The 25,444-nt window shown below is 39.5% G+C and overlaps 1 protein-coding gene across 1 annotated transcript in view; it reads right to left on the reverse strand.

Annotated features, from left to right (window-relative positions):
• The window catches only part of LOC105806846 (chromosome unknown open reading frame, human C9orf3), a 311,159-nt gene extending 291,001 nt beyond the window's left edge, over positions 1-20,158 (reverse strand). Inside the window, exons 1-2 of the mRNA XM_012640063.1 lie at positions 19,242-20,158; positions 6,062-6,228 (exon numbers count right to left, since the gene is read on the reverse strand). Coding sequence (XP_012495517.1) covers positions 6,062-6,228; positions 19,242-20,038 — 964 coding nt within the window. The 5' untranslated portion in view covers positions 20,039-20,158. The remainder of the gene's footprint in view (positions 1-6,061; positions 6,229-19,241) is intronic.
• Positions 20,159-25,444: the final 5,286 nt, after the last annotated feature.

The raw sequence follows: 25,444 nt of genomic DNA on the forward strand, positions 1-25,444 counted from the left end.
TTTTTTCCCCTGCTAAAAAGAAAAATAATGCTCAAGTTTGAGAAACACTACCAAACACAAGGCTCTACTGCGGGGCCAAACCATGAATGAGAAAATATGTAGGCTTCGTGAGCTTAGGGTAGGGAGAGCCACATCTTAGGAGGCGTAGTTATCATGACCAAACTGTTTTACAGACAGAAAAGGGAGCTGGAGGAGCCCAGGTATTAGTGCCCGGTTGAGACTGCAGTGTTTCATGTACTTGATCAATCCAGCGGATCAGGGAACCAAAGAAAGAGGGTAGAAAAAGCTGCTGTGTGAGTCTAGCAGAACCTGACTAGACAATTGCCAACGAGACACCAGAGCCGGGATAAAGGCTAACTAACCTCTCATCTGTTGACCTGACAGGGGGTTTCAGTCAGCACACGGCGGAGAGTGAATGGAACGAAGGGAGATCCACACGCTTAATCCTGTCTGTTGGTACACATCAGAGAGGAAAGCCATGAGCACCGTGGGGGGAAATACCTGGCAGAATAAAGGTAAAGGAAGACAATATTCTAAGGACTCAAAGGAAGAACAAGTATTGGAAATCAATTTACTACAGAAATGAAAACCAGTTGAGGAAATGGACATTGTCATTATGACACCAGAAGATACAACTTCTGTGAATAGTGAAAAGCCACGAGAAGATAAAAGGCTGAAGCAGAAGCATACCAGATGGAGATCAAATGTCAATAAAGTAAGAAAATTTCAAAAAATGAAGGATTGAAAGGAAACTAATGTTACAATAACATAATTTAAATCTCTAATGGAATTAGTAAAGAACAAAACTGTAACTATGAAAATCAGTGGTATGAAGTATAAATAAAAAATGAAAAGGCAAGCCACATAGACTGGGAGAATATATCTGTAATGCATATATCTGATAAATGGCTTATGTCTATAGTACTATGTAAAGTATTCTTTTTTTTTTTTTTTTTTTGAGACGGAGTCTGGCTCTGTTGCCTAGGCTAGAGTGCCGTGGCGTCAGCCTAGCTCACAGCAACCTCAAACTCCTGGGCTCAAGCGATCCTCCTGCCTCAGCCTCCTGAGTAGCTGGGACTACAGGCATGCGCCACCATGCCCAGCTAATTTTTTATATATATATATATTTTTAGTTGTCCAGATAATTTCTTTCTGTTTTTAGTAGAGACGGGGTCTCGCTCTTGCTCAGGCTGGTCTCGAACTCCTGACCTTGAGCAATCCACCCACCTCAGCCTCCCAGAGTGCTAGGATTACAGCGTGAGCCACTGCGCCCAGCCTTACAATCTAGTAATAAAACAACCAAAAAAATCACATTAAAAAATGGGCAAATGACTTGAAGAGATGCTTTTCAAAAGAAGATATAAGAATGTGCAGTAAGTATATGAAAAGATGCTCAACATCATTAGCCATCAGGAAAATGCAAATTAAAACCACAATGAGATGGTATTTTACATTCTGTTGGAAGGCTAAAATTAAAAGGACTGACAATACCAAGTGTTTCCAAGGATGAGCAGCAATTAGAACTCTCATACATTGCTGGTGGGAATATTAAATGATACAACTACCTTGCAAATCATTTGGCAGATACTCGCAAACTTAAACACACACTTAATCATATGATCCATTTCGTTCTTAGGTGTCTACCCCAGAGAAATGAAAACCTACGTCCCTATTTATATATGAATGTTCACAGCATATTTTCTGTAATAGCCAAAAACAATCCAAATGTCCACCAACAGGTGGGTGGATAAACAAACTGATTTATTCATACAATGGACTACTACTCATCAATTAAAAAAAAAAAAAGAATAAGCTACTGACATCCACAACAACATGGATGAGTCTCACAACCATTATACTGAGTAAAAGAAGCCAGACATGAGTACACGCTAAATGACTCCATTTATATGAATTTTAAGAAGAGGTCTAACCAATCCATAGTGATGGAAATCAGACCGATGGCTAATTGGAGAGGGGTTAGGGAGGAATGAGAGCGAGGGCACAGGGGAATTTCTAAGGTAATGAAAATGTTCTATGTCACCATAGGTGGTGATTAATTGACAGGTGTATATATTTGTCAAATCTCATTGTATGCATGTATTACATGTGTGATAGTTAGGTCAGCTTGACTGGATTAAAGATACCTAGAGAACTGGTAAAGCATTATTTCTGAGTGTGTCTGTGAGGGTGTTTCCAGAGGAGACTGGCATATGGGTACCCACATAGAACAAAAAAGGGAGTAAAGTGACTTCTTCTTCTCTTTCTCTCCTGGAGCTGGGACACTCTCCTCCTCCTGCTCTTTGACATCAGAACTAGTCCTGGCCCGGTTCTCAGGCCTTCAGCCTTGGACTGAGAATTACACTATCAGTTTCCCTGGTTCTGAAGCTTTTGAACTTGGACTGAGCCTCACTGCAGGCATCCTAGGGTGTCCAGCTTGCAGGCAGCCTGGGGTGGGACTTTTCAGGTTCCATAATCACATGAGCCAATTGCCCTAATAAATCTCCTCCTATCTATCTACCTATACATATATATCCTATTGGTTCTATCTCTCTGGAGAACCCTAATACAATAAGTAAATTATACTTTAATAAAGTAGATAAAAACACACCCACATCTAGATTAATTCTAGAAAGTTTTGAATTACATAAATTTAAAAAATTCTATGAATGTGCAAGCAGAAAAATCATACTTTCAAAGAACAGAAAAATCTGGTATCAGATTTCTCCTCAGAAATACTAAATAAGGGATGATAATGAAAGCATTTATAGTTGCTAAAGAGGGAAAAGAAATAACTAAAGAATTTAAGTGAAGTCCAGAGCTACTGGTAAACTAAATTGTGAAACATCCATTTATGGAATACTCCATAGTCACAAGTGAATACAAAAAAAAGCCAATGTAAATATGGAAGGACTCAGAAAATACACCATGCATCCACCCTTTTAGAAAAAAAATTAAAATAATTTCCCAGCCAACTGAAAGATGATTCAAACTTGAGCTCAAGAATGAAGAAAGTCTAAATACTTATTATAAATATGACTTGAAACTGAATGAAAATAGAAAACAATAATAATAATTCCTAAAAGGTACAATACAAAAGCAAAGTAAAGAGATAGTATGAGTCCCAGATCCCAAGTTTTATTACTAAAACCAGAGAATGTGGGTGAGGAAGGATAATGGAAGTAAATACTTATTAAATTCCTTAATTGATAGGCAGTGTAGTATACAGCTATTGGTTAACTAAATTATAAAATATCGATTTAAGGAATACTCCATAGTTATAAAAATAATGAGGAGGCTCTTTATGTTCTGATGTATCTATATCTATATAGATATCTATAAATAAATTTATTCTAAAAGGGGAAGCACAATACAAAAATGTGTATAGCATGCTACAATTTGTGCAACAACAGAGAAAAAAAATTATTCAAAGGAAATTGGTAACCTGGGTTGCCTTGGGGGAGGGTTACTGGGTAGCTGGGAAATTGAGATAAGAAGGAGACTTTATTGCAAATGTTTTGTCCTTTGTTCATTTGTAAATGAACCACGTAAATGTTACCTGTTTTTAGAAAGAAAATTTTTAAATCTATTATTTGTTTTGTTTTGTTTTTACCATAAGAATCAAGCAAAAACTCATTGAAGACTTTAGTACATATGTAAATCTAGCTTATGATAAAGAAGATATCACAAATTAGAAGATTCCATAAATGATCTTGAAGCAATTGGTTTTCTATTTGAAAAAAAGATAATATTTAGTCCTCATTTTACAACCCTGGTGAGACTGAACTACAGACAGATTAAAGAGTTAAATTACAAAAATTAAACTATAAAAATATTACAACAAAATAGGTGAATCTTAGATCAAAGAAAGACTTTCCAAGAAAAAGCTGATAAATTTGACTTCATAAAAATTTAAATCTCCTACAGATCAGAAACATCATATAAAATTAAAAGATATACTAAAAACTGAGAAAAGTACTTTTCACAAATATAATGAAGTTAATATCTACATTTTAAGGAGCTGATCAAATTAAAAAAACAAGACAAACTTTCTGAAAACCCTCACTAAGTCCTCAGTATAAAAATGGGCAAAGGAAACAAGGAGATAGAAAATGAAAGTGTTTAAGAAACATATAGGATCTACTCAGCCACAGAAAACAATGGTGATCTAGCACCTCTTGTATTATCCTGGATAGAGCTGGAGCCCATTCTACCAAGTGAAGTACCACAGGAATGGAGAAACAAGCACCACATGTACTCACCATCAAATTGGTATTAATTGACTTAAATGACCAACACTTAAGTGCACATATAGTAGTAACATTCACTGGTGTCTTGCAGGTGGGAGTGAGGAGGAGGGATGGGTATATTCACACCTAATGGGTGCGGTGTGCACTGTCTGAGGAATAGACACGTTTGAAGCTCTGATTCGGGCAGGGCAAAGGCAATATATGTAACCTAAACATTTGTACCCCTGTAATATGCTGAAATAAAAAAAAAATTAAAAAAAAAACACATAAGGACATGTGAAACTCACTGATAACCAAAGTAATCCAAATTAAAAAGAGACCTTCTCTTGCCTATCAGATGAGCAAAGTTCCAGGAAACAGAGACTCTGATAACTAAGATGAATGTGTAAAGTGGCACAACCTTTTTGGAAAACAATATGTACCAATAGCCTAAAACATGTTCCAACTTTTGACTCAGTAATTCTAATTTTATATAAAACATCTCCTCAGGAATTTAATGCAACTTTATTTATAATAGAAAAAAAGCCCTGGAAATAATCAAAATGTTTAATAATATGGAAGTATTAAATTCTGATATATTCATATAACAAAATATTGTGCCAACATTAAAATCATAATTTTAAAAAATACTTAAATGACCTGAAAAATATTCCAGATACGCTATGAATGAGAAAAGCAGAATAAACACTGTTGTATGCTATGACAATACTTTTGGATGATAATACATACAATACATAAAGTTGCTTGTTTTTTTTTTAAGAGACAGGGTCTTGCTTTGTTGCTCAGGCTGGAGTGCAGTGGCCAGATCATGGCTCACTACAACCTCCAACTCATAAGCTCAAGCAATCCTCCTGCCTCAGCCTCCTAGCTAAAACTATAGACGCATGCCACCATGGCTGGCTAATTCATTTAAAAATTTTTTTTTGTAGAGACAGGGTGTTGCTAATTTGCCCAGGCTGGTCTCAAACTCCTGGGCTCAAGCGATCCTCCTGCCTCAGCCTCCCAACATGCTGGGATTGCAGGCGTGAGCCACTGTGCCTGGACTAGATTTTAAATACTGAAAGGAAATGAAGAAAAATGTTAACAATGATTTCCTCTAAAATTATTTAACTTTATTATTTTTACTTTTCTGCATATTTTAAAGTTTCTGCAATAAGTATGTGAGAGGAAACACTACAGTTTAAATAAGAAATATTACAACTACAAAAATTTTACCTAGCATCAACACGCTTAGGATCTCAACAGAAAGGGTTAATTATTGCAATAAGCAAGTAATTCACAGATAAAACTTTGACCGTGCAATACCACTTGCCTTCTAACTTTCTTATACACCTTTGGTTCAGAACCTCATATAGGCAAATAGTGTGTAGAACAGATCCTTTACCAGGACAATGCCAGTGGGCTGGCCAACAGGAGCATTATCTTTCAACATAACCAATGACCATGTACAGACACCATAACCAAACCACAGATAACTCAACTATAATGGTGTTTCCAGGACACATCCACCAGCCCAGAAAGTCTTCAATCAAGACCACCTACTTATGGCCCACAAACCACCAGGTGAAAGCAACTACTGAAATAATCTATGAATTGATAACTCTAGCGCGAAGAGCCCCAAATCCCATGCCCATGCTCCTAAGTGCCCCTCCCCATCCCTTGCTTGTTTTCTCTGGCAGGATGTTTTACAGTATGTTCATTTCCAACCCAACTAATAAAGGAGCTCTTTAAAGTTTAGAAAAACACTGCTTATTGAGTTCCTGGGTCCAACATGTGTGCAATACATAAATAAGCAAAGAACACATGTACAGTACCTTCCTGAAGCTGTGTTGGCTTGGCAGAATTTTCCCCACTCATTAAAACAACAAAAGATGCAGCTGCTCGAACTGTAGCCTGCCATGTTGACATGGCAACGGGTGGCTCCTGGCATGGAAAAAGGGCCCTGTTGTTTATGGGAGATCCCATAGTATAAACACATGGCCTGCAGAAGAGAGACAAAGAAACAAAGGGGCAGAATCTTTAAAATGAGTTGTCACTTTTCTCACCACCATCGTAGTGATGGTTAAGTTAAGCTTTCAAAGAGAAAATATTTGAGGCTGTAGTTGACTCGTTTCAAAGCATTTTGAACTGAAACTGCCAAGGACTGGCTATGTGAATAGCTGAGTGGTTATTTCTCCCAAATGAATTACTTAAATATGTAAAGAGGGGCTTTTTTTTTTTGTAAGGAGAAAAATATTTTTTGGATAAAGCTTTAAATACGAGTCTGCCAAGTTATAATTTATATTATCCTTGCCCCCTTCCCCTTAGGCCTGTATGCCTTCAAAAGAAAAAAGTTTTAGAGACATTCTTACAAACCTTTTGGAAAGTGTTCTGGAAAAGAAAATATGTTTGGAGATCAGTGAGATATTAATGCTTGGAAAAACAAGCTGGTGGTCTCAAATCCAGTGCTGGCGGGCAGATCCCCCCCAATCTTGGAAACTACCATCTCAAATGGAGCCCTTGTGGAAATCCTCATGTGGAGGCCAAGAACAGTGGTTGGCATATAAACAGGACTGTAGGTCACAACAACCAGGCTTGTGATGGCAAAGCCAACTGCAGAGAGTTGTTACCAAAGCAAGTGTAAAAAACCACTGACTCGTTCTGCTACAGTTAAAAAATATAAACCTACCCAACCAAAAAAGATCCCTTCCACGATCAAGTCATGGTTGACAGAGATGGAAAAGATCTACGAGATCAAAGGAATCCATTCTTTTGACACCACAGAGTAGAAGGCACAAGACTGACTCCTCTGGAAAATATCTTAGCAAGATGTTTCCACTTTCTGTTTTTCATGAGCCATGACAAATATGTAGCTTTAATCAGCTCGACTTATAAAGTAGATGAATACAACTAAGCACTACTGGTTTTGGATAAACTGGTTTTCCTTTCTCATTAACATCATTATAATTGAATATTTACTGTATTCCCACAGTGTGCAAGAACACACAGAATGATGGTCCTACTCTACTGCTCAGGGTCCAATAAGGAAAAGAGAAACCGGTTGAGATCTCAACAAGCAGAGGTAATTTAATATAGGGAATGGGTTATCAAAATGATAGAAGAGCTGAGAAACCAATCAGAGGTCAGGCAGGCAAGCCAGAGATCAGCCACAGCAGTAAGCGGCTATGACCCCTCGGACTGGAGAAGCTGGTGTTACTGGGTCACACTGGCAGGAGTCAGCTGGCAGAAGCCAGAGTCACAGGAGGGACTGTCCAGTGGGAGATGGGACCACAAAGGAGACTCAGCCACACTGAAGCTACCAAAGGAAGCAGGGAGAGGAGAAGTAATAACCTTGTTTCTTGCCAAGTGCTGCTTTCAAATCTTCCACCAGTGCCCCCCATTGGCCAATCCTAACAGGAGGCTAGAAGACAAGAGAGCCTGGGAAATGAAGTTCCTTGTCATTTAGAGATCACAATGAGAGCAGAAAATGGATCTTAAAGCAAACAGGCAGCTGCAGTACACTTATTCTACTAGTATACATGGCATGATAACTCACAGGTTTCACATGAGACCGGGAAAGATCAGAAAGTCAGAAGACTTTGGTCCCAGCTGGGTGGCCAACTTACTAAATGACTGTGGGAAAGTCCCTTGACCTCTCTGAGTCACAGGTAAAATGAGTATGGGGTAAGGGATAAGGCAGTAGGCGACCTCTGCTGTCTGTTCTGGTCAATAAGTCTATGATTCTATATCCCAAGTTTATAGATCCAAGAACAAAGAACAAATTTTCATAGAAGGACTAGAATCTTTCATCAATTTCAATAAATTCTGAGTTCCCACCCTGGTCCCCTTGGGTCCTCAGTTAATTGACTTAACTTTAGTTAACTGTCCAGCCTCAGGCTGTTTAAGAACCTGAGGAGGGAGACTGCTAGAGCTCACCTCCTCCCAGGTGCAGTGATGGTGGGAGAGATCCTGCAGCAGTTCAAATAGCTCAGGTAGGTGGGGTCAAGGCACACCTAGCTCTGAAAATTCTACCTATTAAGTGTTTTGTTTTTCCCCAAAAAGCCCATCTTAGAGAAGGGACCCAAGAAGGAAAGGTATCTTTAGTGGAAAGGAGGTGTATTTCCACTGGCCAGATGGCAGACGTTGAAAATCAAGGTTTCCTTTTCCACTGAATCAGAATGGACCACACAATTTTTCTTAGTTCAAGAGCTCCAAGAAGCCACTTCCAATCTACGTAGACTTGTGCAGGTAAACCTACTTGCGATGCTTACAAGAAAGAGACAGGCCCTTGCCTACAGAGCTCCTAAGACTTTCTGTGCCTCATGCACAGGGGGGCTGACCTCATATTGTGAAGTATTAAGGTGCTTAGGCCTAGTCTGAAAGTATCTGTGCTCTCAGCACTTCACTTGCCTAGGAAGACTCTGGCATTACAAGTCTTCCCTTGCCTGCACAGGGAACAAATCCTCCCCAAAAATCTGGCTTGCCAAGATGTTGCTCCCCTCCTTGTAAGGTTGGGTTGGAAGCCACACTAGCATATTATTATGCATTCTACCTGCACCCTTATGTGTGTTGTCCCCAAGGCTTCCTCCATCAGCCTCCACACCTGTTCCCTGAAGAAACAATTGGATTTGAGATGAGGTCATGTCTAAGAAACACTGTAGAGGAAGACTCAGAAGGACTCAGTTAGTGGTTTGCTGAAGAAGAGGGAGAAGGAAAGGAAGACCTCTTTGAGGTAGCCAGCTTCCAAGTTGGCCCCCAATAACCCTGCCTCTTGGTATTTGTACCCTTGCGGAGTCTCCTCCCACACTGTACTAGGGTTGGTCTGTGCGACCAATAGGATATGGCAGTAATGGCATGTCACTTCTGAGATTAGACTGTTTAAAAATCTGTGGTTTTCACCTCAGAAGTTCTTTTCCTTCTTTCCCTCCCATCATTTGTTCTGGGGGATTCCAGCTGCCCTGTCATGAAGACACTCAGGCAGCCGAGGGAGGGGCCCACATGGTAAGGAACAGAGACCTCTGGCCAATAGTCAGTGAGGAACTAAGGGCTCCAACCACCATGTGAGTTTGGAAGAAGATTTTCCAGCTCTAGTCAAGACTTGAGATGCCTACAACCCCAACCACTGCTTGACAGCAACCTCATGAGACATCCTGAGCCAGGACTGCCCATCTAAGCTGCTCCAGGATACCTGATCCTCAGAAACTGTGTAAGATATTAAATGTTTATTCTTTTAAGCTGCTAAATTTGGGGATAATTTGTTATGCAGTCACAGATAACTAACACAGAATTTTCTGAGGTTTCTGGCTCATGTAACAAAGATGGATGGTAAAGCTATTAAACCAGAAAGGAAGCTCAGGAAGGGACAGGGAGATAGGAAGAGGGTACCCACCTGTTTCATTTGTTCATAAAGGGCTATACATATCACACAGCACAGGACACTTTTATGGACACAGAAATTGTGTTTTCCTAATCCCAAACAGTGTAGTGTTCAAAAATGGGACCAAAGTCTGCAATCAGACCTGCCTCAGAAAATTTGGGAATAATGATTTTATGAAGTAATAAGTATTGATATTGCAGGCAGATTTGAGTCGGAGAGGAAATCCTCCCATCGACTAGATTAAACACCAGCATGTTGTCTCCACCCTTTCCTCCCCAATTCAGTATTATGTCCTTTCTACACAGTTCTAGACATTTTGTTCTAGAAGTTCATACTTATTCTTCCTATAATCCTCCTGAAGGCTCTTTCTGCCATTTGGCATCTGGGCACCTGAACTCTCCCATTGAGGGGGTTAGTTATCTAGCCAGGCCCCCAAGAAGCTCTCACCTCCAACCACCCCCCAATGTCCTCACTGTTCTCTATTCCTACCCTTCTCTTTACATGGTGGGGATATCCTTTCTGCTGAAGTCTAAAGGGTATTTTCTTCCTAGCTGAAGTAGAAGCTCTCTTGTCTTCTGGCTTCCTGTTAGGATTGGCCAATGGGAGGCACTGGTGGAAGATTTGAAAGCAGCACTTGGTGAGAAACAAGGTATTACTTCTCCTCTCCCTGCTTCCTTTGGTAACTTCAGTGTGGCTGAGCCTCCTCTGTGGTTCCAGCTCCCACTGGATAGTCCCTACTGTGACACTGGCTTCTGCCAACTAACTCTGGCCACTGTAACCCAGTAATACCACTTGGTATCCAGGGCTATAACTCTGACCATGTAGATCAAGTCATCAATCTAAAGAATATACCCATAAATATACCCATGTCTAATAGGAGATTCAATCACTTTCTTATTGGAATATTTCATAATGGGAAAACAATCACATAAGAGGGAGGTCCTAGGGTAGGCCAAACTTCCCGAAAATGTAAATTTTCTTTGTGCTCCCAGCCTACTCCTTTCTTGGCCATTTGCTCTTTCTCAGCTGCGGGCTCACTCCTCCCTTCTCAACATGCCCAAAACAAGTGTCCACGACTTTGAGTCTTTATAACCAAAGGCCTTTTTTTTGTTTTGTTTTGTTTTGTTTTGTTTTGAGACAGAGTCTCGCTGTGTTGCCCTGGCTAGAGTGCCGTGGCATCAGCCTAGCTCACAGCAACCTCAAACTCCTGGGCTCAAGCGATCCTTCTGCCTCAGCCTCCCGAGTAGCTGGGACTACAGGCATGCGCCACCATGCCCAGCTAATTTTGTCTATGTATTTTTAGTTGTCCGATTAATTTCTTTCTATTTGTAGTAGAGACAGGGGTCTCGCTCTTGCTCAGGCTGGTCTCGAACTCCTGAGCTCAAACAATCCGCCCGCCTCGGCCTCCCAGAGTACTAGGATTACAGGTGTGAGCCACCACGCCCAGCCCCAAAGGCCTTTTTGATCTTTTACAACCTGATATCCTATGTATGTCTCATGTCACAGTGCAAATACCCAAAAACAATTTACAGTTAGGTAACTATATTTTAACAGGGTGAAAGTTTTATCCTGTCGATAAAGCCCTAGTGGTGGAATCTGAGCATGTGGAGGATGGGTCTTCAGAGTCATGCGATCATACTCCCTATGTAGGGACCCAAGAGTAAAGATGGCTCCCACCACGTGCACATTCAAGTGAGAACTATGTGCATGGCTGGATTCCCTGCTCACCCGCCCAGCCCCCAGCCCAGAAGGCAGGAAAATCTACGTGCATTTATAAACAGGCTCTGCACTTATCTGAATGTGTAATCACTGAAATAAATGCAGCTGTGTTTATTCGACATGCACAGCCTTGCACCTCGGCCATGTTGCTGAAACGTTTATGGGATAGATGTGCAGGCTCCAGCCTGACATTCTGATGCTTATAACTTCATTATTTCCAGACCGAATAATTCTTTCCTGCATGCAAAGGAAAACTTTCTCTCACCAGGGTTCATCTCACATGGCCTAGGATACCCATCTGCACGGGAGACTCCTTGGGTAGCCCAGGTTAACTGCACAGGAGTTGTGGGAATGGGAGGACAATGAAAGAAAGAAGAAAAAATGGGGTAAGACAGGGTGAGACAGGTCCATGGCTTGCTGCCATTAAAGAACTTCTAAATTGAGGAAGAATTTGTCAGAGTAACAATTACTTCGGCTTCTTGTAAAATGTTTGTGTGTTCATAGTGGTCAAACGAGTACAAGACACACTAACTCTGCCTTTCCAGGTAAAAGTCAGCTAACACTAACATGCTTGTCAGCCTCCTTAAGGAGGAACCATCCCTAAAGGAAAACTTATATATTTTCTTTCTCTTCAGTTGACCACTATATGCATTTGTCTTTTTGCAGTCAGGAGAAAACAGGGTTGTTTTTATTTTAAAAATGTTTTAGTTTCCACTACTGTCCATCAAGTCACCCTTTTTCAGAGACTCAAGCATTACAGTTCATTGACTGGGCAGAAGGCTGCCAGGAGAAGCAAGTTGGAGGTAATGAGCACATCGTGGCCGTGTGTGTGGCTTGATGAGGCACTGACTTGGTCACTGGGGGCCAGGGACCACGGATGACAGTTTAGTGGGTCAGGATCTTTTATAAGCTTCCTAGGGTTACAAAATCTTCAGGCCTCCTCCAATTCCTTTCAATGTGTTCTCCTTTCTGTACCTAATCTTTTTTACAACTCCATGTGCTCATTAAACCTAGATTGCAGTCTCCATTGTAGGTGAGCAACCCTCTTGCTTTCTTGTGCCACAAAAACCAAGAGCCGGAGCTACTAAAACAGGAAGTGTCAACTATGACTCATCCTCTTTTTCTTTCTCTCTCTCACACACACACACCACCTTCCTTACTATCATCCTACTTCATGGCACAATTACCAAAATCAGAATTCATTAATCCTACTGAATACATGGCAGGTCCATGGAGAATGCTGTTCTGACTTGGAAAGACAGATTTTTGTGTAAAGTCAAAATGCAAGATTTGTGTAGAGACAAAATAGACTGGACTGCAAGTGGTTTTCAGTCAGAAATTCACTTCTGCTGCCTGTAAATGAAAAGAGAGTATTTCTCATCCGGCAGTCCTGTGTGGATATAGGATTACATAGGTGGAAAACACTTGAAGATCCTCCCATGGAATCTTCTTATTTTATACATGAGCAAATTAAACTCCAGAGATGTGAAGTGACTTATCTAAAGTCACATGGGGGCTGGGTGCGTTGGCTCACACCTGTAATCCTAGCACTCTGGGAGGCTGAGGTGGGAGGATTGCTTGAGCTCAGGAGTTCAAGACCAGCCTGAGCAAGAGCGAGACCCTGTCTCTACTATAAATAGAAAGAAATTAGCCAAATAACTAAAAATAGACAAAATTAGCCAGGCACGGTGGTGCGTGCCTGTAGTCCCAGCTACCTGGGAGGCTGAGGCAGGAGGATCACTTGAGCCCAGAAGTTTGAGGTTGCTGTGAGCTAGGTTGACGCCACGGCACTCTAGCCTAGACAAGAGAGTGAGACTCTGTCTCAGAAAAATAAACAAATAAATAAAGTCACATGGCTAGTCAGCTGCAAAGCTCTCGCTAGTACTCAGGTCTCTTGGCTCTTGCCATCCAGGTTCTTCTGAACATACTACACTTTTGATTATACAGGTCACTGTGATTTGTGTGCTGTTGATACTTTGTTATTCATTTTTTGTTTGGTTGGTCGTTTGGGTTACTTGTTTGGATTAAGGCAGTCCATTGTTGTCTTTTCTCCCACGGTGACTCAACTGGGATTCTGGGAAATGGAGGTATGCATAGTCTGTGCAGCAAAGGGAGAAAGAGACTAAAACATGAACCCTTTCAAACATTTTCAAGTTTGAGATTATTGATTCTTCCTTTGCAGCTATACAATGATATTATAGAATTAATGTATATTTCCACTTCAGTTCTCATAAATCTTGTATTGGTTTCTTGAAGCCAGTAAGAAAAAAAATGATACTAATTGTAGAAATGTTTCCCTTAGACCTGAAATCTCTTCCAACACATCTTCTGTTCATTCTTTTAATTTTAAAACTTTCCTTTATAGTGAGATATAAAACAATAAAACTAATTCAGTGGGGAGAAAAAGCATGTTTTAACAACCATTTTTGATGTTGAACTAAAAATACTTCAAAAGTCTATATCTTCCTTAGTCTAACAGTTGAGCAACAAATCTAATATTATAGAAAAAAGTAGTTCTTGTTATTTTGCCAACTTCATTCTGATTTCGTCTACAACAAAGAAAAATCACAGTGCTTTATGAATGTTTAAATTTTAATATTACTTTAACTTATGCATTTTCCCAGTAAGTTTTCTTATTTTTAATGCCAATCCAAATAATTGTAGGTTTTCTAATAAATTGCCTATATGTAACTGAATTTCCCCTCTATCCAACTCATACTCAGTGATGTCATCAGCTTAAGCCCAGATCTCCTAGACCACCTGGCTACTTCCACAGCTATTATAATGATCCTAAGGGAAAAGGGAATGGGTTACCAAAGAGAATGCTTTGGTTTTAAATAACATTGTATTCAGGAGAATGGAAAAAAATTCAAAAAAACTGCAAGGAAAATGAAGAAAACACACAAACATTTCCATTTTTAAAGTTTTTTTCTTAGGGACATTGAGGATCTAGAATCAAAAAGATAGTGTCTCATTCCTTTCTAAAAGCTTTGTAAAAATACATTTACATACTCTTAACCCTGTCCTTGCTCTCACTGAAATATTTTAAAGGACACACACATACACACACACACACACACACACACACACGCACGCACACACACACTCTTCACAAGTAAACATCTTTTCCAAGAAGCATGTTGTATCAGATTGAATATACATGTTCCTTTTGTCAACCATTTTTATGTGTCACCTACAATCCAGTATCTGAATGATGGAGGCGAGAAAGAGCATTTAGGTGCAAGAGCTGGCACAATCTCCAAATGGCTAAACTAAGGTAGGAAAATGGAGTTTTCCATGTCCAGATATTTCATTTTAGAACTAGAATGATAAGGAGGAAGAAATCATTCACAATTATTTAGAAGAAATACCGTTTTACAGCTTCAAATATATTTTCTTCTCTAGAGAACATTGACACCTGGTAAAAGTGGGAAGACAGCTTAGCAAAGGGGAATTTCGAGATAGAAAGATAGGGACCTCTTTCCAAACTTGAAGTCTTTTTAAATATACTTTTTTTTTTTTTTTTTGAGACAGAGTCTCACTCTTTTGCCAGGGCTAGAGTGCCGTGGCATCAGCCTAGCTTACAGCAACCTCAAACTCCTGGGCTCAAGCGATCCTTCTGTCTCAGCCTCCCGAGTAGCTGGGACTACAGGCATGCGCCACCATGCCCGGCTAATTTTTTCTATATATTTTTAGTTGTCCGATTAATTTCTTTCTATTTTTAGTAGAGACAGGGTCTCGCTCTTGCTCAGGCTGGTCTTGAACTTCTGAGCTCAAACAATCCGCCTGCCTCGGCCTCCCAGAGTGCTAGGGTTACAGGCGTGAGCCACTGTGCCTGGCCTAAATATACTTTTTATTTTAGAAGAGTTTTATATTTATTTTTTAAACTACAATGATAATACACAGAGTTGCCACATACCCCATGCCCAATTTTCCCTATTATTGGCGTATTACATTAGCATGTTATATTGGTCACAATTAGTGACTCAATACTAACACGTTATTACTAACTAACATACAGACTTCATTCAGATTTCGTTAGTTTCTGTTGAACGTCTTTTTCCGTTTCAGGATACCACATCTCCTTAGGCTCCTCTTGACTGTGACCATTTCTTAGGCTTTGCTTGTTTATGCTGACTTCACAGTTTTAAGGAGTACTGATCAGGTGTTGTGTCAAATGTCCCTCGACTGGGATAAATCTGGTGTCTTATGATTAGATTAGCGTTAAGGGCTTTTGGGAGGAAGATGCCACTTTCATCACATCATACCAAGGGTTCATACTATCAGCATGACTTATCACTGTTGATGTTGACCTTGGTCATCTTGCTGAGGTAGTACTGTCGGATTTCTCCAATGTGAAGTTACTTCCCCCAACCCCCTTCCACACTGTGCTCTTTGGAAGGGAGTCACTACGTGTGGTCCACACTTAAGGAGTGAGGAGTTATGCTCCACCTTCCCAATGATGGAATACGTACATAACTTAATTGGAATTCTTCTGCATGGTGGAATTGTCTGTACTTCCCCATGTTTATTTATTCAATCATTTATTTATGTCAGCTTGGACTCGTGGCTGTTTATTTTATACTTTGGATTATCATCCAAAAGTACCTTATGTATATTGTGGCTCAGCTTTGGCCATTTGCTTGTTCAGATGGCTCCTCGTCCCTTTGCCATACCCCCGCCGTGTGGGCGGCTGTGCTGCTGCTGGACTGTTTCCTTACTTTATGATGCTACCTGTTCCATGCTCATCTTGTATATTTCCTGTCCCAGTTCTAGCCATTCTCCAAGAAGCCCTGGTTCCTTTTATTGGAGAATGACATTAGAAACCAAGATCTGGGCTAGATATGTTCACTTCTAGACCCTCTCAGCTGACAAGCAAAGATATATATGTGTGTATATTAACCCACAGAAACACGCCTCTCTACAATTATTTCTATATGCAACCATCCCTATCTAAATTAAGCTAAATATGAATTCACTGTGATACCTCTGATTCTAATCCACTACTGCACGGACCATTCCAGACTCTTCCCCTCACTTACCTGTAACCTCCCACTTCAAAAGTGAGAAACCTGGCTTCTACCATCTGCCATCCAATTACTTAACTGCTCAACTTCAGAACACATGTACAGTGTGGTACCAGAATGTGTAACCTGTGCCCTCTTAGGAAACAACTTTATCAACTAAACCATAGTATTTATGTACAGTTCCTTTTGCCTTTAGTTTTACAGGCTCTACTCATTCCCAAAGTTACTTAGGACTTTCCTCCTACCCCCTTCGATGAGGGTGTTTCAATATTTATAATATAGTTAGCCTGTTGTGTCACATTTTTCATTCTATCCTGCGATCAAGCAACCTTCTAAATGATTGTTTATTTATTATCAAACAAAGTGATTTAAGTTTTATTCTCAGCCAGGACAGGTGAGGGTGGGAAGGGGAGAAGCCACGGATGGAACCTGAAAGCAAAGCTACCAATTTAGAGATTTTTTTAAAGTTTCTGTCTACTCTCTTGTTTAAAAATAGAAATTTACTGAAAGCTAAAATAATAAATTTATCTTTCAAATGTACTTGAAAACTTTGCATACAGTAAGTGACATAGCCAAGATCAAAAGTAAGAAAAGTCTCTCCTTTTCACATTTGAGATACGGATTTTTCTAGGAGTTTCCAGTTACTTTATTCAATTTTCTTACCTGTAAAATGGAAATAAAAAGTTTCTCACTGGGACTGATAAATTTATGGTAGTTATACTGGTAATATTCTGCCATTCGAGGGTAAATATGTAGCAACTATTTTAGTTTTAATAAATGTAGACTCTATGCCCTGGTGGAATAAGATCTACCTAATTATGTTTTTCACATAATTGTAAAATTTTCTATTTTCACACAATTATATTCATAAAGTATTGTGATCCTGATAATTACTATTCACGCATATCACTAAGGAATTATTTCTGTCTAGCAACCTGGGATCCTTAGTCATTTTAAAGTCTTTAAAGTATCCAAATAGTTGCCAGTACATACTTACGTTTGTTCTTAAGCACATGGGAGACTTTAGAGAGATTCAGGGGCCATTTGTGGAAGATTATCTTGACTATAATAAAATTCTCACCCCGCAAAATAAGAAAAAAAAGAGAGAAAAAAATGTATTTCTAGGATTCCTTTTTAAAAACAACGTTTCTTATCCTTGTAAGATTGCATAAATGATATTAACATACTAACATATAATCACGAACTTCCAGGGATACAGTTTAAACTGCTGCTGTGATCATGCATTTTACTGAATTATCAGAGAAGGAGATATCGACAGTAAATTCACCCTTTGAAGGAGCAAAATGTGCCCAACGACCTCTTTAGTTTCTTTATAGACACGAGCATTTATCATCCATAACTCATTCTTACTCACCACTTTTGCATATAATTTAATTCATAAGTCTAATCTCTTTCTTTATGGTGAGCACTTAGGAGAAAGTCATGTTTGAGGCTATCAATATTTTTTCCAAATAATGTCAATAGTTTCTTTTTCTCCATTACTATAGCTCAAAAATGAAATATCTGGAGTATAAAAACTACAATTTCCCAGTTAAATATTCACCAGTATATTGTTAAATTTTATTGAAATTCCTATCTTTAATAATTTCAAAAAATGTGAAGATACAATAAGAACACCTGTTTCTTTCCCTCATGATCTCCAAAGAACATCTAATAAGTTATTCTATAAATAAATCACTATGCTTTTTACTGATGTAAGTTTGTACCAACCCTGCAATTTTCCCAAGGGCTGCCTCACACTCTTGCAGAAGTAAGACAGGAAGTGAACTCATTCTGAGCAGGGTGGGAGACCAGAGCAGGAGGTAAGATTAGAGGCAAGGAATGGGATAATTAGGGCTCAAAGTCAAAGTAATGCTTTGAAAAAAAAAAGCTAAAAGGTTTTATTGGGGCAGGGGGGTGTTGAGGAAGTGATGTAAGCAATTGCCAAGACCACTGCTTCAATAAAGGGAATCCAATGCTACAAAAAAAGGCTCTCACATCCAGCTGACAGAGATCAACATTCCTACATCCAAGCTCTGCAATAATTACCATATTGGTTCACAGTATGTTAGCAGAAAGAAATAGGTAAAATAATGAGGGATCAATAAGGTTTGATTTTAAAATTCTCAAATTTTAAAAATCTGAACAACTGTTAGAGGAAGGGCTGTTAGGAAAAGGACAGATGGCTGCCTAAATGTATCCCCTAGAAAATGATGCCTCATCAATTCCTTCTTCTTGAACTAAAAACCAGGGTCTTCTTGGTATCAAATACCAAGAATCACATCCACAGAAGCCAGTATGCAGTCTCGGCAGGACTGACTGTAACACCCCTCACAATAGCTCTTGCAATGCTTTGGGGGTTCACCTTATACAACTGACAAAGTCCAGGGAGGCACAGCTGCCAAGAGACAGTGCAGTAAGAAAGTCACAAAGCAGAGCTGGCTTTATTTGAAAGCACTTTGCCAGGCTTCTCACCAACCCAACTTTGCAGCACTCTACTCTCTCAAGGGAACTATGAAGGAACTTTGAGAAAATGTTCACTCAGAGACACATCACGCACATCTACAACACTAGAAGTCGCTAGCAGAGATCTCAATGCAGAGCTAGGCTCAGGATTTCATCATTAAGCGTGCCTTTCAATCTCCTAACTCAGAAATAAAGGGGCTTGATGAAGTAATCTTTTCATCCTGACTTAAGGGAAGTAATCCTATTAAGGGTTCAGCATGCCTGGGACTTTACCTGCTTCACCATGGATCTAAGGATTTGAGGCTACTTAGGTAATGTCACAGAATAAACAGGAGCATCTCTGCAGAGTTGGTCCCTTGTCTGAGAATATCCTTGTAGTGTATAAGATTAATAGGCACGGGACTGTGGAGCGCTCAGATAACCTACCTGCCACACTGGTCTGAAGTCCATGTAACTGATTGCCCCTCGGGTTTGGTTTTGTACCATATCCTGATAGCATGAGGAAAGTCAGTAGCTGTCTGAGCCCCTGTCTTCCTGATCTGTAAGCTCCAAGCGTCAGTGTCAAAGAAGAGTTCCCCACAGCCAGGAGCCTGGCTGCAGCGAGCATAGTAGTCGAACTGCTCCCTCCAACGATCTGCAGGCAGAGTCACAAGTTCATGTACAATCTGATTCCTGAGCTCCTCGGAAGCAACTGTGAGCTTGGGAGACATTGTAAATTTTTCAATACCTGGCACAGCAGCAATATCCACCTCCTCGACTTTTAACACAGATAAATCACAGCAGTCCAACACTAGCAAAAAATCCTCGCTCCCATGATTCCCTGTGTCACAGCAGTACTTTGAGCTAGAAATTCCAGAAGCCTGTTCCAGGTTGTCATGGTTACCATCTTTATCAGAAGTATCTTTTTCACCTTTACTACAGATCGCAAAATCATTATATTCCATTTTAGATGAGAAGGTCCTTGCATTTGTCACAGGAATATGGCAGGGTTCAGGCATCCTAAATTTGCAGGCTTCATTTGATTCCAACTGACAGGTTTCCTCAGTGGAGCTATTTCCTTTCTTGAATTGGTTTCCATCCTCAAAGAAAAGCACTATGGTCCCCTCAATGACTTGACTTTCAAAATCCACATGTAAATCCAGTACATAGTGCTTCACAAGTATGTGGCTGGTGTTGGCCATGAGAGGCAGGTCATCTCTGGAAGGGTCCAGCTTGACGTCCATGGTATAGTTTGTTGTTTGAGAGCTTTGTTAAAATCTCAAATTAAGGCTTCCTATCTCCCTTAATCTTCCAGAATCATAAATGGCTGCTTACCAAAAAAACAACTGATGTCGCAAATTATGTGTCCATAACTTTCGGTACCCTGGCAAAGAAGAAAAACACAGTTAGACAAAATTCTAAATAAGACCTAAATGCTCCTGCCACTGCTACTCCTGCAAGTTGACTACCATTCTTAAATAACCCCCCATTTGGGTAGAAGGGTTCTAGCTCATGGCTAGAAGGCAGACTAATCTTTTTGACTAACGTGAAAGAAAGCTGCATTATGAGTTTCTAAAAATATTTCAATTACCAATGGAATGAAATGGGCCTCCACAAAGCCAGAAGAATCATGCTCCTAACTAGAACAGTCCTCGTTTGGAAAAGAGAAATTGTTATGCAAAAGTGTAACTGAGCATCACTGTGTCTCTTGTTTTAAAAGATATTAAATGTATTGTTTCTAATTTTGTGCATCAAAAGATAAGTGATTTGTTTCTCTACTGTGATTCTAAGTAACAAGTGTGAATGAAGGCTAAATGGCCTCATACATTTTATTCTTTGAGAGTAATAATTTAATACATACAATGTAACTCCAGGGATTAATGTACTTTTCACATTAGGACTGCTCTTATATCAGCACTTCCAGTAAATTACAGGAAAATGAGCCAATTTACCAGGAGTGCATTCTAAGTTATTCCTTTGAGATTGTTCATGGAGATTTTTCAAATTTATAGTTAAATACTCAAGGTATATCATTACATCTTAATAGTTGAAAACCCATTAACATTCTGGATAATAGCCTTCTTGTGGCAAACAAAAGGTCTTCTCATTTGGAAAAAAAAGCATGCAAATACCTATAAAAGGAAGGAGAGAAATTAAAATGTAGAAACAGATGTTATAATAAAATGCACAAGTTCTTCATAAAAGTTCTGAATCAAAATGTATTCTTATCGTATAACAGCAATCCGGCTAAAAGAAAAATTATCTGAAATTATTTCAGTCCCTGTTGTGTACCTAATTTCTTTCAGCATATGCTGTTCTTTTTTTATTCTTTTACCAAAACTGAAAAAGAAATGGCAGGCAAAAAGAAACAAAAACTCTGACAGAGTACATATATTTAAAATAATTTTTATACTTCTAAATATTAGGAGGCATTCTTTTATCAACTACAAAACAACATTACTTGCTTGATTTTTCAAATAAATTAAGTCCTCCCTTTCTATTCTGTTTGACTTCTCCTCACTTCCCTTCCAACTTTATCTGCCTCTCTACTAGACCCTTTTATTCCTTCTCCTTCTAGAATCTTATTCCACAATCAGCCCTATTCACTTTTCAGTTTCTACCTCTCCATGGGCTATTTCCTCATCACAATCTCACCTTACCTTAAAAAATTTGGCCTCCTAGAGCCTTGTACCACGAGGTTTTGAGATATTTTCTCAGTCACGGAGATAACACTTCCCTTGCATCCTAGTCCTCTAGCCAAAGGGCCTGCTCAAGAAACTGCTCCCTGAAGATGACCTGACTCCAGGTCTCCCTGCCTTTTGGACTCAGCCATGTGCCATACACGGAGTGCTCCTGGCTCCCACCTCCTATATCCACCTGCCAAATCCTATTTTTCCTCCATGCCCCAGTTCAAGTGCACCCACCTCCTGAAATCCTTCCCTGTTCCTTGTTCCCTCCTCCACCAAACTGTATGTGGTATCCTTAAAGTGCAATAAATGTACAGAGAAATCAAGGATGCAAAGAATAGTTTGCAATTACTTTACGGAAAAGCTGGTACTTCCCTTGGTCCTAGAAAAGTCAATGGGCACAGGGGATGATAAGCCATGGTATTTTCTTTTCTGCCCTGTCATTTAATGAATAATAACCTTCAATAAATTGGGGCTGCTAACATGCAGTATTTTGATTGCACATTTTTTAGAAACCTGTTTAATAAAAAATCCTGAAAATACACACACACACACACACACACACACAGAGAACCTGCATCGACTAGACAGGGGTCCATTTAGTGTCTGTCTAAACTATCATATTTGAAGAAAAACAGTTTAGCATTTATAACAATATAGATATAACCATTTATTGTCCAACCCTAATAGATTCACTTACTTCTGAAAATGTGTATAACTTAAGAATAAAATATATTCTACAGAGCAATTTTCACTTCTTTTGTCCCTGGGGGCAGAGAATGAGACTGCCTTAGAGCCCTATCCATTCTAGCCTGTTATCAAAATCATGGTCACCAAAAGCAATGGTTAGCTTTCCCACGTAGCCACTGCTGCCTCTAAAACAAATGTGCTATGTGGTGTATATTTTAAATGCTTAAATGTTTGTCACCCTGACTGGCAATCCTTTGGTTCTCTTTAGTCGATTCTTTGGTATTCTCTCCATAGAGGCAATTCTAAAATTTTTTTCTTTTAACCTTCCAATTCCATGCCTGCCAACTCCTTTGTAGCTCATTATCTGGCCCCCTACTTTACTCAGATAATTTCGAATCTATGAAACTCAATCATACCTCAAAGTATCTCTAGTTCTTCATAACTTTTGCCTTCACCTGATTCAGACAGAACAATATTACTTCTTATCAAAGCTTATTTTGTTCCCCTGAATCCAACTTTTGGATCTTGAGAGAGCCAAATAAATAGTATACTTCTTTCCCACCCAAATTCTGAATTTACTGAGAAATAAGATGAAGATATGGCAAAGGCAGACCAAAATATAACCATTATCACTGATGAAGGCTAAACTGGAAAACACGGCTTACTGTGAGAGCCAAAGTTACCTGGAAACTGAATCCCAAATTTAGATTTACCCGCAGGCAATGCTAGATCAGGTGAAAGCTTCCAGAAGAGGAGGTAGCCTCCCTCAGGTAACACGGCCTGGAGGAATAGAGAAGAGCTCTCTGTGGTCAGGATTGCTCCACGAAAGCAAAAGGGAGAAGATGAGCAGAGCATACCTAGTCTCTTCTGTCCAAATTTATCAGACTAAGTCACCCTTCCTCCCTTAGAAGAAGTAAAGGCACAGAGACCAGGATTGTTACACTAATTGAGTTCCCCCACAAGGAAGGAAACATCAGAAATGAGAAAGAAGCATTCCCCCCAACACCATACCCTTCCACTTAGTTGAACCTTGTTTCATTTGACATTTTTCTCATGCCAACATTTTCTGCCTCTCAATGATTCCATCTACTCTTAACATTTCAAACACCCCTACGGTTGCCATCTTTAAAAACAAACAAAAACTACATTTGGCTCTGTTGCCTATTTTAACTAGTCTTTATTTTATTGAACTTTGGAGCTGAAAAATTCCTTCAGGCTCACTCAATCCAACCCTCTAACTTTACAAATGAAGACAATGAGGCCCAGAGTGGTAAAGCAATTTGCCCAAGGTCATCATTACTCTCTCTGTTTGTGAGGAACAGAATGTGTTCCACTTGCTGGTGTTTTCCCTTGGAATTCTCATCCTCCAGGTCCCGTGACCATCTCCTTTGTATTGTCTAAGTCACAAATCAAATGTCACCTCTAAGACTCTCTTACATATCTCCTTCTACCTTCTTTACTGTCTTCAAGTTTTATAGACCGGTAATCAATTCTTATTTTAATAGGTTTGTGGGGAAAGGGAGAATTTTTAAGCCAGCTCCAGAAGATTCAGAAGAGCACTGTCACCTTTGCATGGTTTCCAACCTAAGTTATGTGTAATATGTAGGTCTATTATAACTCATTGCTTATTTGCTGATTTTCTACTTGTCTTGGATTCATGGACGACCTAAATCTCTTTTCTCTACAAGTACATGACACTGACGTCAATCAGGGTCGCAGTCCCACATTTAGGGAAAAACTGAACTGACTGTGGTTACAAACGCGTGTATGTGGCCACCTCGCAAGGCCTCGCTCAGCAAATGGAAACCATATTTCTAAGCAGTCCGTTGACTTCAGCACTTTTGGCTATTATTGTGCTCCAATTTAAAATGCCAGCCTGTCTCACTGAAGCATTTTTCCATTTTCTGTCATAAGCCATAACACACAAAAGTCCCCCCTTTATCAAAACCAATGGTTAGTTTTCCAGTGGCTAACCATGGCTGTCTCTAAACTAAGTGTACTATGTGGTGTGTATTTTAAATGTTTAAATGATTCTCAGCAGCACCATTAAAAGCTTCAAAAGGATTAATGTACAGTAATATTTCTCTTAAGGGGAGGGATCAAATACTAACCAGAGCTATGACACAGAGGAGAAACTGCCCTGCCACTCTCACTCACACGTTTATAAACGTGTGATACAGCCCCTGTAGCGCCCTTCCCAGTCCCTCCAACGAAAACAGTTTCATTCTCCTGCAAGCTACAGAGCAGTGTGCGTCGCTCTCATGGCCCTTAACGCACACTGCCTCGTTGTATAGTTACCTCAATCCTCCAGTGCTCCATAAACTCCTTGGGACTCCTGATTCATTTTTGTGTTCATAACCATGTTAAGTACAGTACCCTGTACACAGTAGGTTCTCAATAAATATCTGTGGGATTGACATCTAAAGGCATTTGTGACTTCAACATCTACAGAACAGGGATTCTGGCTTGCTATAGTCTACAGTCTAGTAGAAAGTTACTGCTTAACAAATATCTTCCGCCAGACATCTCATTTGTTCTTCTCAGAATACACTTGTGCCTCTTTATGTCACATCTTTTTTCTTATAAGCAACCTGGGGGGAAAGGAGAAATTTTTTATATATGTGCTTATTCTATAGCATTAAGCACACTGTGTGTGGTTACTAATATTGAACTCTATGGATTACTTGATCAGAGGACGACAGCTTTCTGCTATTCCAGGTGTGTTCATTCTTTAGGATACATCGGTTGCTCTTAATGACAGTTTATTTGCTAAAATACACTGTTTCGGGGCACAATTCCTCAAACACTCAGATGCAAATAGTTATAGGAACATAACATATTGCTGTGAAATTCAATAAAATAATTTCAGAATCAGAAGGAAACTTAGAAGTCCAAGTGTATTGTTTTGTGTTTAGAAATATCACATTGACATGTTACTCTGCAGCTTATTTCTTTCACTCAGTGGTTCTGAAAAACAGCCATGTTGATGTATATAGATCTAGTCTTTCTCGTTTAATTGCTGTTTAGTGTCCCCATATGAATATTCTAAAATATATCCATGTATTTCCCTACTGACAGATAAATTTAAGTTTTTAAAATTTTCATTATTATTAATAACCCTGCAATGAACATCCTTGTACACATCTCCTGGTGCACATGTACAAGATTTTCTGTGTAGAATACCTAGAAATTCCATTTTGCCTTATATTAATATTGTAATATCTACTTTCTTTTGGTTTTTCCTGGTACATCCTTTCTATCCCTTTATTTTTA

This window comes from Propithecus coquereli, unplaced genomic scaffold (genome assembly GCF_000956105.1).
Source record: "Propithecus coquereli isolate 6110/MARCELLA unplaced genomic scaffold, Pcoq_1.0 Scaffold147, whole genome shotgun sequence".
In the NCBI taxonomy this organism is placed as follows: domain Eukaryota; kingdom Metazoa; phylum Chordata; class Mammalia; order Primates; family Indriidae; genus Propithecus; species Propithecus coquereli.